Genomic DNA, 15,975 nt, shown 5'->3' on the forward strand with positions numbered 1-15,975 from the left:
TGTATCTGGATTACCAGGTACGTATTCCCCTATGAGCATTTCTCTCCACGGGCTTGGCATTTTTGCGAAGAAAAGCTGCATAGCTATATCTTCTTCGACTCCTGAATTCCATCTATATTTGGTGAATAACATAATGTATTCATCTACCAAACATATATCATGTAATTCAAGACTATGCAGAGCTTGAGTATATTTTTTCTTCTTCTCTGTATTTTGACTGTTGAAATAGTCTACCCCTATAAAGTGTGCTTTGAATAGGGTAGCCATCTTTCCAGCGATCTCACTAAGAGATTCTCCAACTAGGACTGACTCTTTCATGTCTGCTGAAGTCATGTCCCAAGCAATTTTTACTGATCCCATAAGACTCATTTCCAAAAGTTTAATGAATCCTTCTTTGTTGAGATCAAGTGTTCCTGCTGCAATCCTCATAGCAGATGTCCAATCGTCTATGAGCTCTTCTCTGTTTTTGAAGTCCAATACATCAAGGTTAAGCATAACCCCGTAAGGATGTATAGGATCTAAAACAGTTTTCCCATAGGGTGTTTGGTGCAAAGGGATTTGAGTTCTCCTTGCCCTTGTTCCCGCTGGGTGTGATCCTCCACCAGTATGGAAATCAGTCTGAGATTCTCTCATATTTATATTATGAGATCCCATACTTTCCCTTGGTGGTTCCTGGGAAGATGACCAGGTTATTGCAGGTGGTGTTTCACCTACTGCTGTATTCATCTTTAGATCTACTACTTTGAGATTTGCGAAAGATTCCGCAAGCTCTTGTAGATCCTCCAAACCAATCCTTTCTAAAGTTGTCATCAGATCAATTTCTTTTCTGAGACAGATTTGATTAGATTGATCATCTTTTCTTCTTCAGTTAAAGGTTTTGACACCATTCTGGCCTTCCCTTGTTGATGTAACAAAGGTTCGGTACCAAAGGATGGTGGTAACCAGCCTCCTGAAGTTCTTCTACTAGAACTTGGTTGTTGTTCTAGTTTCTGTATTCTTGTTTGAATATCCTTTAAGATCTCAAGAATTTCTTCTTGTTTCTCTAGGACCTTTTCAATCCTTTGAGGTACATAATATAGCATATTGCCATAATTTTGTACCGTTTTCTGTATTTCTCTAAGATCCAGAGAGAGCTTAGAGGAGTCTGGTACTATCTCCAGAAATTTATTATTCTGAATCATAAATTTTTACCTGAGGGTGCTGTTGCTTCCCTTCGTAGATCTTCTGTTTATACAGATCCATTGTTCTCTGAAGAATTTCTTCTGAGTAGATTTTGAAGTATGTTTTTACGGTTCTTTAAACCTTGTAAATGCATACCTTTCGTTCTGAGTTCAGTGAAGCATGTACTTCGCTGTAATTCTTGTTCTAATTGAATTATTTCTAGGGAAATAAGTTCAATTTCGAGCTGGATGGTAGTCCCTGGCATATTTAACAGATCATTGAAGATCTGGTCTTTTCGGCCTGTAAGAGTCTACCTTTTGTGTATGCAAGGTTTTGCAAACACTGCTGTCTTTCATCAGGAGATAAATTTCCTTTGTTCTCCTGTTTCTGATATCTAACAATAGTTAGATAAACTTGTGTATATTCCAAAATATTGGAATAGTTCTTGTAAATTATTCTCCTCGAACTAAAGTTCGGATTCATAATTTTTTCGAAATTCTCCTTCTCATACATTTAATTACTAGTAATAATAAAATTTTCGTGTTTGAAATAAATTAACCATGCTCTGATACCATTTTGTGAAGCGCGGAGGATCAATTAAAGAAAATAGAGAATAAGGGTAGTTTTGTCAATTCTATAGGTTTAGGGAGTTAAAAGAGAGTTTTTGATGGCTAGGGAGTTAGGAACAAGTTAAGTTTGGGTTTAGGGATTTAGGAGCAATTTCCCCTGACATTAATCACTTTTTTTAAGTTTTGGAGATTAGGAAAAAAATTATTTTTTAAGATAATGTTGGGAGCTTATAAATGTAATCGGCACAATTTGTTGATCAAATAGTTTTTATTCTGAAAGGCAGGTAAATCATGTAAAATTTTATTTAGTAAAATGGTATTAAATTATACTTGAATTGATAATCTTTATAGATAATAAGTAAAAAAAAAACTTTTTTTATTTTTGAAACCAAGTTAAAATGAGATTTTGAAGATAGAAGACTTGTCCAGAATATTACTTAGTTATATTATTTACGAGAGTTATATAATAATTAAACTGAGATTTGAAAATTACATAATTTTCTTGAATATTATGTAATAACAGAATCTTTATGAGAGTTAATAAAAAAAAAATTGATTTAAATGCAATGCCCATACCGAGTAGGGTAAATATTGATAGAAATGTAATTTTGGGATAAAGACTCAGTGGGGTTATGATATTTGATTTTATTTTGGAACATATCAAATGAGTTTTTGAAAAATAAAAACAAGCATTGCAATTTTTTTTTTCTAAATACAAACTCGACTTCTTTTTCGTGATGCCGCCGTATAGCTCAATAATATCCATATATGCTTGCAATGTATGCACAATGTGCCTCATTTTGAACCAATGCACAAACATATCCACAGAAGACCATAAAAGGTCCGAAAATTTGGACAGCACATCAATTCAGGTAACCAAAAGTGGCTGCATAAATAACTTACAGTAGAAAGATGGAATAATTCTGAAAAAAAACTGCGATAAGGATACTTACAGGTTAGAAATCTTAAATTAAGATGATGTGCAGCACAACATGCGGCCCCTCACACACAATGAACGATAGAACTATCACATAAGCATATTTTGTACAAAATCAGGCAATGCTGCTGCCACGCCATCAAAACTTAAATCTACGGTCAATTTCATATTTATATGTTTCATATTTGTCAGCGTCCAGAGCCCTCAAATAAAAATCTGAGATCTTCGACTGTGAGGCGAGTAGCAGGCAAGCCACTTTGATCTTCACCAAAAGCAGATGCGACCATCTTCCTCTTGTCTTCCTGTAGGCATGATAAACAGTTTTTTAGCAGTTGACACCATTTCTCACCAATTACCAGAAAGAATCAATTCACCATTATTGTCCTTAAACTTGCATCAACTCATTTAGCTCAAATCTTTCAAGTCCAGAAAACACAGCTCAACAATCTAACTAAGAAGGAAATCAATTGTAAAACGCAAAAAGCAAATTCAATTTTATCATTGTCCCCATCAAATAACGGAGCTTCAGATGACTTACAAATATAAAATCTCAAATGAGACCAACCAATAGCCATTCCAACGTAACAAACAAGCCAACAGCAACCATTCACATTAGGATTCCAGGCAAGAGTAGAATAAGTAAACAATATCATTTTACATTAACAAGTTCTCGAAAATAACGATCACGTAACAAGTTACTAGATACCAGCCTTTTGTCCATAAGAAGGTCAAAAACTATTCATTTCCAAGCAAAAATAATAGTCAACCTAGTTAAAACTAAATTTATCTAACGTCAAGTCAACAGCAGGTGGATTGAAAGCTCGTTTGTTTCATTTGAGCAGGGTTACAACACATCTTTATTTGTTGAAATAGGGTAAAACAAGTAGCCAATGTTTACTGTTTTTGTACCCAAAATGTTCATGAAGAAATATTAGAGAATTCTACGACAATAGATTGGTTAGGATCCTTCAGTAGTTATGGTGACACACTAATACCAATAAATTTATAAAAATAAGAGTGTCAGCTGAGATGAATGACAACAGGGATGAAGTAAAATAGAAAAGAGATGCCTATGCCTTCTATGCATCACTAGAGGATAATCAATCAAACAATCAGTAATTTCAACAAATTCAAAGAAGCCTGTCACACTACAGGCAATGCACAACTTTGCCACAAGTATTTGGGCAATTAAATTCATGGAAATAAGAAGAAATAACTTCATGGAAAACAAGAAAACGAAATATGGTTCTGATTAAGAACGAATCGAGTTGAGAAATTATATGGCAAAAAAAGCTACTCGGAAGAGCAAGATGAAACGGCTAGACAAAAAGATTGTAATTTGATTAAAGAGATGATCATAGAGGCATGAGTCAGAAAAGAGCCTAGAATAACCATGTCAAGGTGTTCAATCCATACCCAGACTCAATCAGACAGTAAATACAACCTCAAAGCTCAATAAATAAATATATCAACCAATAAACAATGTTCAAAAGATTAGACGTGGATACCTGAAGAGCCAAAATGCGATCTTCAACAGTGTCCTTGATGGTTAACCTTGACACTGTAACAGGACGAGTCTGTCCTATCCTATGTGCTCGATCAACAGCCTGATCTTCTGTTGTCGGATTCCACCAAAGATCCAAAAGAATTACGCGGCAAGCAGCAACCATGTTCAGGCCAAGATTTCCAGCTTTTAGAGACATCAACATGACATCCACCTTGAACGGGAAAACAATTGACCATAGGTAAATGACCGAGGAATAATTCTGACACAATCCATGATGGTATTTGATAACCAAAAAACCATAGACACGTGATTGGGGTACTAATGATTAAGTGGGTAAAAAGATTGACGAAGGGCAGACTTTCCATCCCAAGTCACATTACTCTGTAGTTGAGAAATGTCTCAAGCTCAATTTTGGGATGAAGAAGTAACTCCTTATTTAACTCTTTTTATCACTGTTTGAATTCTTATCCACTAGCCAATGCTTGGAGTTAGAAATTGCTGCAATCAATCAACTAAAAGAAATATGTCAAGCGGTTTGTCAAACATAAACATAGAAGTTTGATCCTCTGCATCCAATGGGAAATTCTATCCTAATATATTTAACAACCCCTCCAATGGCTGATCCCACACCAAGAGTGTTACCCCGGTGTAGGCTAGAAATTAGAATTTTCCGTATCCAATAAAATGAAAAATGTCAGAGTTTATAGGCTAAAAATATACCTTTCCTCTATATAGAAGAACCCGACTTTATCATTTTATAAATGCTAACAATAGACAAGTTTATAAGTTGGTGTGACTTGCTGATTAGAAATACCACATTTCATTCAACGATGTAATTTTTTTTTGACAAGAACCTCCAACATGAAATTCAACAACTATATCTTCAATCAGATACAATTGAAGCCAACAAGAATGGAAGACGTCCAGACACCTTAGAGAAAAATGCACTTAAATTTTAACTAGCAAGAAAATGAGTAACATGGAGATCAAAGTCCAACCTCTGGATCAGTGTTGAAATCTTTGACAGCCTTGTCTCTTGCAGCTATTGACATTGTACCGTCAAGCCTACGGAAATTTATATGGGAGTTCTTCAGTGATATCTCCACTAAGTCCAACATGCTAGTCCACTGGGAAAACACAATGGCCTTTTCAGGTTCTTCACTCTCAGAATCCAAGTAGAGACCACTTGAAGATGAAGCATCTCCCCCAACTGTAACCAAATCATACGACTTTGACCTCTGACTTTTTGAAATGCAATGTGACTTGAGAATTTCCAGAGCAGATCTGATTTTAGAAGATATGTAGTCAGTCTGCAGAACCTTAGATTTTTCACCCATTTCATATGAAACGGCCGTATCACTGTCAATATCATCAGATAAACATCTTCGTAAAGTCGCTCGGGAATAAACAAGATCTGCACCAAGTTGTTCCTTGCATTCTGGGGCTGGACAAGTACTGTCTTCCCCTGTCAAATGATCTGAGACACACTGATAACAGAAAACATGTCCGCACATTGTGACGATTGCATTTTCAGGAGGATCCTGTAGAATATCAAACCATTCAAAAAACACTTAGCCTTTTGTGGTTAACATATGGCTTACCTGCAATGAAAAATCAACAAATGAAAGTTGTCTCATTAATTAATTTTTCATCACTCATGCAACTGTTACCATGTTAACTATCAAAATCACCAAAATCATATTGTCATCCCTACATATTGCATAATGAGAAGAATCCAACAAGCATGCATTCACAGTAGAATTATCCAATAAACAGTTCCCAACATCTAACATGATTGACACCGTAGACACTAGACAACAAATCAATCACTAGGAGGACCATTATACAGAACTCATAAAAATACTAGTTGACAAGCATAAAGAAAGTACTGAATCCTTTAACAATCTCATCAATATATAGCCAGCCTCCAGAAAAAGTGATAACTAGACATCAGTCATGTCATTTTCCAATGCATAAAATCTATGAATCACCTCAAGTTTTTACTTGAAATCCCAAATCTCCACCAAAAGGTCACCTCTAGCATTTGATCGACCAAGAAAAAATGATCAGTTGGTCAGGAAAGCACAAAGAAAACAGTAAACTAAATGAAGATCAGGAGGTCAACAAATATCTTAATTTATGAAGAAAAAATTAATCAACCCCCAATGAAGAAGGTTGAGATTTTCTAAATCTTTATTTAGGGGTAATCAGTTCTACCAAGTAAAGTTTAATCCAAATTTGTAGCAGAATATGTGGAAGCTATCTTGGAAATCTGGTAAAACTTAAAAGGTTTCACATGCAAGATGTGGTAACAATTTATACATCAAACTTGCATTCGATCACATGATCGAAACATTAGAGCTTCCTACTTACTTATAAGATTATACATGTTTCTGTATTTCTCATGCAAGATTTCCTTGAAAAGATTTCTGATACATAATTAGAGAAACCAATTGAGAAGTCTCCCATAAAAAATGGGACTCTAACATAACATAAAACACATTCTTGCACTTCAACTCTGCACCATTCTCAACTATATGATTCATAAATATTAACAATAGCAAGTCATTGGTTCTATGCAAAACAATATCATTGAAGACTTCATTAAGGTTCAGTAAAAAGCAAGATTAATGGTTTTGGTGATCCAAGAAGATGATTAAATGAGATGAACCAGGTTCATGTGATAAGCACAAAAAAGGTCTTAAATGAGAGATATCGTACTTTGCATGCAAGACATATGGCCAAAGAATCTTCCAGAAAATTATTTAAATTAACAAGTAATTCCCTGGGGAGTAATTTGGCCATCTCAGAGGAAACTTTTCCAACAGGATCAGAACGAAACCCTTTGACAAGTAATGGATGGTCACAGGCTTGACGAAGTCGGAGAAGCAGCAGTAGTATATTTGCATAATTTTGATTCAACGTGCCAGCAGCAGCATATTCCTGAAAATTACCTATTTTAAATCCAAACTTTTTTACAATCACAATCAAAACTAAATGTCATTAATCCACCATCAAGTAAAAGATAAGAGTGAAAAACATAAAAAAAACCATAGATCTAATTAACAACCACGATCTGGCAAAGGACTCGTGAATTTAAATCATGGCAAGTAAAAGACTTGACACACTTGTCCTAAAATTTGTTCATGGCACCACAATCTCCAGGAGTTTGTGCTACTGATATCATTGAAAGGACCACAGATTCTCTGGCACCAACCTCAATGTTGTATCCACTAATGTCTAACAGGCAAAGTTATCTCCAGTAGACATTGAGGAAAGTGTATAAATTACCCTATTGGTTCATAAAAAGCCACAATATCAGCAGTCTTCCTATCAACATATAGCATTCTATCAATTAGTTGATAGTCTCTATTTCATCATTGACAATGTCGGGTTAAAAGGTATGGTTAGTCTGATGACCTGTAATCCTATTTCATTCCATTAAAACATCCATATTAAACATAAAAACACAAAGCAGACACATTGAAAACAACAATTACACATGACACTAAACCAACAGAGAGAGAGAGAGAGAGAGAGAGAGAGAGAGAGAGAGAGAGAGAGAGAGAGAGAGAGAGAGAGCTGCAAAATATCGGAATTAAAAGGAATTAACTCATTATTGTGACCCAGAAATGAACCAAGATGGTTACAAGGGGATCATCAATAACAGCTTATTATAATAAATTAGATCCCACCTAAGAGCACCTAATGCCTTTTTTATACAAGTACCACTTCTTTAAGATAATGATGCTCATCATAAAAGAATATTTGGCAGATAGCCCCAGGATGTTTTAGACCATAATGTAGCAATACCATAACATAAGAATTCCCACCACATTCACAAATTAATGTTTCCATCCCTAGTTGTGTACCTATAGCTTCAAAAAGAACATTGTCAACAACTGATGATTCAAGGTAAATTACTTCAGTTAATAACATGGATACCCACATGCCAGAGGCAAATATAAAAACATCAAATTCAGTTCCACATAATCCAATAAAATAGAAACAATAAAGATATCATGAGCAATAGTCATAAACAATGAATCCATAGAGATGCTATTACAATAATTTTACAGAGGGCCGGTAACATCAGGGGAGGAAACTAGAATTAAAATGAAAAAGTGATGATTAATAAAGCACCAAAACATGGACAAGAATAACACTAGTGGATGAAATTGGCAACAAATTCCAGTAGTAAACATCGATAGAATCACATCAATACACACATTTACAACTGAATTGAAACTGGAATAAGTGGATGAGAGATAGACACAAACAAATCAAAATAAACACGAGTCACACACAAAGGAAGAGGAACCTTAAATTGCTTGCGTGAATCTGCTTCAAGTTTGCTATAAAAGGTTCTTTCTTCTGCAGCAAAGTCCACGCGCTTTAAGTGTACTTTCTTGGGTGGCAGGATAATTATAGGCTTGCCATCAATAAATGTGCCTAAGCCACAAAGAAAGGATTATTAGCAGCAGCCGATATAAATCATCTATACATGTGAAATCAACTGAGGCCATTTATCATTGCATTTTCATTGAAAACAACATGAAATTAACCATTTTGATTAAAAATGACATACTAAAGTCATCAAAAGAAATAAGATCTAATAAAAAAAGAATTAATCAAGTAACACAGAGAAGCTGCCAAAACTACTTGCGCTGCTGGGCTAATCGAAGTTTCCACCCTTGACAAAAAAAAAATGGTCACCATATTAAACCACAATATCCATTCATCCGGTGTTGGTACAACCAATAAATCAAAACGTACACAGTTCAATACTGTCGAATGTGAAACAGTTAGAATCACCCTTGACAAAAAAATGGTCGCCATATTAAGCCACAATATCCATTCATCCAGTGTTGGTACAACCAATAAATCAAAACGTACACAGTTCAATACCGTAGAACGTGAAACAGTTAGAATCAGTAGCCTCGTCGCAATTGGGTGTTGTGCAATCATAGAGCACACGATGCTCACTGTAGAAACAAATTATACAATCTATGGCATTCACTCTTCTAATTATAACATAACATGGCCAAATGATCTCTCAAATCTACACAAAAAGTGTCACAGTAATGTCCAAGTTCAAACTTTAATTAAGAATACCGCTTCCAACATGCACCAACTGTAATTTCATGACTCTTGCCTTGATGAATCATACATATTCAAAGGAAAAGAATGACCATCTATTGAATGAAAACTCTAGAATCAAGAATGAACAGCAAAAGCATACACAGAATTGAAAAATAAGTCATCTACAACTTCAAAAATTACGTTTTCATAAGTTGCAGCTTAAACTGTTAAAAGTACTCTCAATATTCAAAAAGTATGATTCCAATTAAGGGAGAGTTGTTTAGATAAATATAAACATTGAAGAGATTGAAAGCTATTAGAACGATGAAGGTGGATAAACTAAAAAGGACTAGGTTCGTTAGTGTTAAAAAAAGAAACTCGCAGGTGAGAAGGCAATTCTGCCAAAAAAATATCGAGCTCGTCTTTCATTTTTCTACTATTGGGTATTATTATGATGACCTTCAAATTATTTGTTTCGAGTAGAGAGTAGACAGCTAAATTTTACATCAAGAAAAGCAATTATATCCAAAATAAAAACAAAGACGCTTACAAGTAGTGTTACTTTTTTATTACAGGAATGGGATTCCTCCGGAGGAAAAAGTGAGCTGACGAAACTAAAATTCAAGCAAAACTAATTTCGTAAAATATATCATTTTACAACACAGAATCAGTTGAAACCCACAAATGTTTTCCACTACAAAGTATTCAAACATATTATTAATCATATGAGGGTACTAGACTAGTATTAGAAAAAAGCAAGGGAAGATCCTGATACAGCACAGATAAGAATCTCTCCAACTTTCCCAAATTAAAAATATTAATGTCAAAAACTCATAGATAAGTGTTGAATCATGAATGATTTGAAAAAATAAAAATCCTTTCAAATCTTTTACCACCATCCGCATTCCAGAACATATTTTCTAAATAAAACAAGAACCCTGTATCATTTTAGCAAGCCTCTGCGAATTCTTCAAAAGATAGAAACATTGTTGTACCTTCCGCATTCCAGAACATATTTTCTAAATAAAACAAGAACCCTACATCATTTTAGCAAGCCTCTGCGAATTCTTCAAAAGATAGAAACATTGTTGTACAAAACTATTTTATATTAAAGAGTATTCTCAAGATTAATAATGATAGAAGAAATTGAAAATCACCTTTAGTTCGACGCAACATGATATTTCTTAACACAACCTGAAGCTTTTTGTATCCTTTGGCTGAATCCCTTGAAATTAGAGTCTTAATCGAGGAGACAAATGTTTTGTACTTATCATATGGATCATATCTCAAAAATCTGAAGTAGCTGAAAAATTCATCTATTGAATTTTGTATTGGTGTTCCAGATAAGCACCATCTTCGCTTTGCTCTAAGACTGCAGCAGGCTCTGGCCACTTGAGTTCTATGATTTTTTATGGTTTGAGATTCATCCAAAATAACCCTAGACCATTTTACCTTCGCTAATGTGCCACAATCACTATCAAAAGCAGAAATATTGATGTCTTTTTTACCCTTCTTGGACCTCTTATTAGCTGACAATTTTTTTCGTTTCTTTGCCATGGAAAATGTAGAAGATAATCCATATATGTCTCCATCTTTAGGTTCGCTGTCGTCCTCTTCAACCAAAGGTTGTTTTGGAACTTCATTGGACACAATGGCATACGTGGTCAAAACTGCATCATATTTTGCTAATGCTGCAGGACTTTTAGTCCTATTACCTCCATGATAAATCAAAACAGAGAGTTTAGCTTTATCTGTAACTTTCTCATGCAGCTCCTGAGCCCACTGTCGAAGAACACTAGCTGGACACACAATCAATGTACCTGCTGTCGGCCTCCTGCAGTGAAATCCCGTTACTGTGTTACTCGTCTGTGGAAGTATAGTAAATTCTTCACTCTCTTTAGCCTGCTTTGTTTCATCAGCTGCAATATCCCTAATTTCATCATCGCCATCCAAATCTAAGGCTTCGGTTTGGATATTGCATGAGTCTTCGGGCTTAGATTTTCCCTCCAGAATTCTTTGCGCGTGTATGAGGGCAATCATTGACACCGTCTTACCAAGGCCCTGCAAAATGGAAAATTTATAAGAAAGATTGAAGGGGAAAAAATGAAGTGGCAGCAACGCTAGTTCGCAGACCTGATCATCAGCCAAAATTCCGCCCAAGCATAAACCAGATGATTCCTTCTTGAGCATCCACGCCAAAGCAATTTTCTGCATGTGAAAAGTCCTATGCTCAGAACTACATGTGCACAGCACAATTAAAGGGTGTGTAACAGAAGCAGACAATGAATGACCTGGTGCCTAAGCAGAGATACAGACAATGTGCCATCAGGTAAAGTAGCTTCATCTTTGGGTTGATGCAAATCCTGCAGGAAAATGACAACAAGTCCAGCATAATATTGTTAACTTATTTAGCAATCAAATGGAATAAGGTCTCAAGCTGGGTACACAGTTGCAAGAAAATCTTCTCAAAAATAGGTTGGTCTTTTGTAGGTTGCAAACATGAAATAAAGTAAAAAATACACAAGAGAAAGAGAGAGGAACAATGTCCAAGTTACTGAATTTTGCTCGAAAGTGAACTATACACTGTACAGGACTTCGATATATGCACATACAACCAAAGTACCTTCAGCAGCAACCCACACTGGAGTCTAATTCTAGTAGAGAACAAATAATAATTTTCGATTACTACCATTGTTTAGAAACTGGAGATGGACGTTCAACTAGGAACTGCATTCAATCCAGAATATTCAACAAGATAGTTAGTTGTACAGATTGGACTGATGCACACTGGCAAAGCGGCCCTGATCAGAAATTTCCACCTCTGATTCCAATTTCTCCAAAATTACGAATTTTAAAGTTCGATACCCCCAGAATTTGAATTCTCACTGGTTGATCACAAAAGGTTGAAGTGTTTATAATGGTTGAACAAAATAATAGTGATGAAGAAGATTTGGAAAACACCGAAATACTGGAAATGGAAACATATGAGTCATGTTGTAAAACAATTTTACATTACTCTACCATATTGCCAGCCTAATTTTCTATCCTCATTTCAATTTTCATTATAACTAATTCTACATTCCTTCATTTCCACCAACCACCACAATGTTAAAGGCTTCAATCAGCTTCTGAAAACTAATTTATTTGCCAAAAAAGTTCAAATTGGCACCATCAGGCAACAGCTAAAAAACTCATTAAAAATACAATTAGACAATTAGTTGAATTAATAAGTGAATTTTGTGACAACAGGATATGCCAAAATACGGATGACTCTACCCTGGAGTTAAAAAAAATGATGGGGTAATCCAATTTGGGACGAAAAAAATAAACATGGTCAATAAAGAAGAGTTAAAAATCAAATTAGTCAGTTCGAATCATGTTTGATATAACTATAAACCTATGATATGACTTGGTTGTTATTTAGTTGGAGTGGTTGCCCCCATTATGTAATATCCCAAAATATTTTCTCACCCATTGTCATCATAGACTTCCAAATTAAACGAAAACAAAAGAGTTGTAGCCCTAGAGGCTAGATCTATGGTCAAACCACGTCAGGAGATATAGGCCCTCATTGATCATGATTGAGTAACAATGTTTAGTTGTGTTCTATATTCCTCTTTTGAGTCTTCTCTCTATCATTGAAAAGTTAACAAGAAGATAAAGAGTAGAGTCACCCACTAAGCTTCTTAATCTTCAGAAAGTAAAGGCACTACTACTATATGAATAAATATAAATCTTAGAGGACTGTCTGAGTTGCTAGAGTAGATGAACATTTGATCAATAATGTCTGAGTTGCTAGAGTAGATGAACATTTGACCAATAATCAAGAGTTTGATTCTATTTACCAATATTTTTCAGGCGAGTTTGTCACATAAGGTTTGCCCAGTGCGATTCACCTAACTAGCGTAGTTTGCACGCTATTGTGTTATCCCGGAGGTTTATCCAGTGCGCACCGAAAAGTATCAGCTACATTTTTCATCATCATAAAAAATAATCATAAAACATTGCCAAGAAAAAGGTATAAAGAAAGTGAAATCGAAATTTTTTTAGAATACGGAAGACAACATTGCTGGGCTAAAATCAAGATCAATGTTGCTACGTGGATTGGTACTCATGAAGAATTTAAGAACGTGTCGATCACAGATATAATTGAGAGATTAGACTTATGCGTATCAGTGATAGAGCATTGATTTTATGTAGCTTCTGTTGAAAGTGATCCACTAGTCCACCGAATGTAATTAACATTTATTAAATTATTAATAAAATATCTTTTCTTATAAAAAAATAGAAAAAGGGTGAGATACCAAAGTTACAGATAACAAATATATATCCAATTGTCTAGGAAAACAACAAATATAAAGCACTAAACAATCACCCGCGAATATGAAATTAGGAATCATGTCAAACAAGTACCTGCAAAGCTGCTTGGTAAACAAATCTCTCATCAGCTCCAGCAATCCTTTCTTCACCAACCCCTGTTTGATGCATGGAATCGTTTGAACTAAGAACCTGAAGGGTTGGAGAATATTTCCCAATCATCAAAGATGAAGGTAATAGCCGATTCCCTCTTTTCTCATACAATGTTGAATCGTTCACAGTGACCCGGTGAAAATCTTCGACCACGTGGTTCTTTCCATTTAAAGAATCTGACAATGTTGCAGGTTGATAATATTTTCCATATGTTTCACGAATTTGACTGCCACCAATATTCTCCACTAAATTGTTCGATATCGCTCTCGATATGGAAGGTTGGATGGATGCAGGAAGTGCTCTCTTCATGGATTCAGGAAAAGAACGTAATTCATGAGTAGTGTTGAATCTACCAGCATTATTTAAACCATTAGATTGGTACGAATTCCCATCCCGAGCCATCCTTGAACTTGAAGCTCCATGGACCTCGTGGCGTTTTGAGGAAGTTTCTCCATTAACAACTGGCCTCTTGGAGGAGGAAGGAACTTGATGAGAATGACCATTGTAACCTGTCAAATGCATTAAAGCAAATTTGATATATAATATACTTCAATAATACTGTGAAGGTGTTTGCATGCAGCAATTCAGATATTACTCGTCGAATGTGGAGGATTTGAAGATCCCCATGATGGAAGTACCCTGAGATTTACAGAAGAGGCACTATCCGTCACAGGAGACCCTTCTCTATAATTGTCTATCTCCCGTAAGTCTGAGTCACTGTCGGATGATGAACTGATATCTATAGGATCCAATGAAGCCATTTCTGATTTACCTACCACCTCTGTAAAATTTCCAAATGCTGAAGAGACCTGCTTTTCACGTAGAAACACCTCAAAATAGCATAAACACAACAGTGGACGCATGACACAATCATCTGGAGGCAAAATGTTTCACTTACAATGCAAGAAATTTGTCTTAAACCACCAAGTATTCCACGAAAAACGGTGAGCATTTCTGACTGATCTTTATTAAGCTATACATGGGATCCATATGGACAATAATTTGTGAAAGTACGTAAACTTGGTAAAAAACATTGAATCTTCGGGAATAGGACATGATGTGTTGCTAAAGATACCAAAACCCTGTCGAACCTGCAAAAAAGGGGGGAAAAGAATATAAATATTGAATGAAACGGGTTTACACGCAAATAAAAATGGATGGAAACTAATTTAACCAGGGCGGGAACGGATGTAATTGACAAATTTAATTTATTTTAGGCCATACACTTGCATTAGTCCGAAACCCAGACTTCGCCAGGGTTTAACCACATGCATAAAAAACAATTTTTTTTAAAATACGCGTCTTGAAGGAAAAAAACAACACTGATGGATGAAAGAAAATATTCAAGCAGATTAATTTCATCTTTAACACAGAATTCTCAATATTCGGCCGAAAATTTTTATCTTGACTTTCGAACTTCACCAAAAAGTAAGTATCGCGAGCAGTAACAAATTTTTAATCTGGGACTACGTCAAATGACTTTTAAAGTTCCAATTCAGTAAAAAAAAAAAAAAACACACACACACACACACAAATGTGGGAAATAGGGAAGTGAAGGAAGGATTTAGAAACCGGGAGTATGATTGTGGCATTGACAGCGGAACTAGCGAAAAGGGACTGTCGATGCTCGGAAAACTGGTCCCGACTTCTGTGATGTGCGCTTGACTGTACCAGAGGAAAACCCTAGTTTGGGGAAGAGACTCTCCGTACTTGATTTAGTTATGCGAGTTTATGAGAGTGACAATTCGCAGCCTAATTGTCTTTCAAATTAGCCCGATCGTGTAGGAAAATCAGAAAGATGTAATTTTCTTCGGGATGAATACTTTTTATATGCATACACAGTAATTATAGTTTGATGTGCAAACTTTACATTAAAATGTACAAACCTCATTTGTCAATTAATATAGAAAGTATTTATTCTTATATAAAATAAATATAACGTTTTCAAAATCGGATTCGACTGGTTCAACCAATAACCGATCATGAGACTAGTCTGCAAAACACTACAAAACCGTTTGACCGATCAAACCGATTAAGACATACCTATCAAAAACCGGTCTCCCTGATTTGCACATTTTAATTTTTTTTAAAAAGATTTTATATTTAAAATTTTATTTATGTTAATATATGTATATATATATAATTATATTTGATTATATGTATATTGTTTAGATTTCAAACTTGGATAAATATATCTTCTATATTATATATATATAAGATATTTAAATTTTTAAATATATTTTTTACTA

The 15,975-nt window shown here is 35.1% G+C and overlaps 1 protein-coding gene across 3 annotated transcripts; it reads right to left on the bottom strand.

The window, feature by feature from the left end:
- Window positions 1-2,551: 2,551 nt before the first annotated feature.
- On the bottom strand, window positions 2,552-15,508 carry LOC140804814 (helicase-like transcription factor CHR28). 3 transcript variants are annotated; one of them, XM_073160953.1, is made up of 12 exons: window positions 15,299-15,508; window positions 14,625-14,817; window positions 14,322-14,535; window positions 13,670-14,235; window positions 11,548-11,619; window positions 11,390-11,464; window positions 10,414-11,317; window positions 8,496-8,626; window positions 6,896-7,117; window positions 5,173-5,715; window positions 4,176-4,385; window positions 2,552-2,969 (listed from the first exon to the last, which is right to left on the bottom strand). In XM_073160953.1, exons 2-12 carry the CDS (start codon window positions 14,676-14,678, stop codon window positions 2,856-2,858), a joined length of 3,105 nt encoding a protein of 1,034 aa, XP_073017054.1. In that variant the 5' UTR covers window positions 14,679-14,817; window positions 15,299-15,508; the 3' UTR covers window positions 2,552-2,855. The 3 variants fall into 3 exon arrangements, with proteins under 3 accessions (XP_073017054.1, XP_073017052.1, XP_073017055.1); XM_073160951.1 differs by having other exon boundaries at window positions 14,322-14,538; XM_073160954.1 differs by lacking the exons at window positions 14,625-14,817; window positions 15,299-15,508 and having other exon boundaries at window positions 14,365-14,503.
- Between the last annotated feature and the right edge of the window lie 467 nt (window positions 15,509-15,975).

The sequence above is a fragment of the Primulina eburnea genome, chromosome 11 (genome assembly GCF_022965805.1).
Source record: "Primulina eburnea isolate SZY01 chromosome 11, ASM2296580v1, whole genome shotgun sequence".
Taxonomy (NCBI): Eukaryota; Viridiplantae; Streptophyta; class Magnoliopsida; order Lamiales; family Gesneriaceae; genus Primulina; species Primulina eburnea.

Bases quoted from the DNA above. Each gene is read 5' to 3' on its own strand.
- LOC140804814 (XM_073160951.1), bottom strand. From the start codon at position 14,678: ATGCTCACCGTTTTTCGTGGAATACTTGGTGGTTTAAGACAAATTTCT. The intron at 14,539-14,624 runs GTAAGTGAAACA...CTACGTGAAAAG, and splicing joins TAAGACAAATTTCTTGCATT to CAGGTCTCTTCAGCATTTGG. The intron at 4,386-5,172 runs GTTGGACTTTGA...TTCCCGTTCAAG, and splicing joins ATTTCAACACTGATCCAGAG to GTGGATGTCATGTTGATGTC.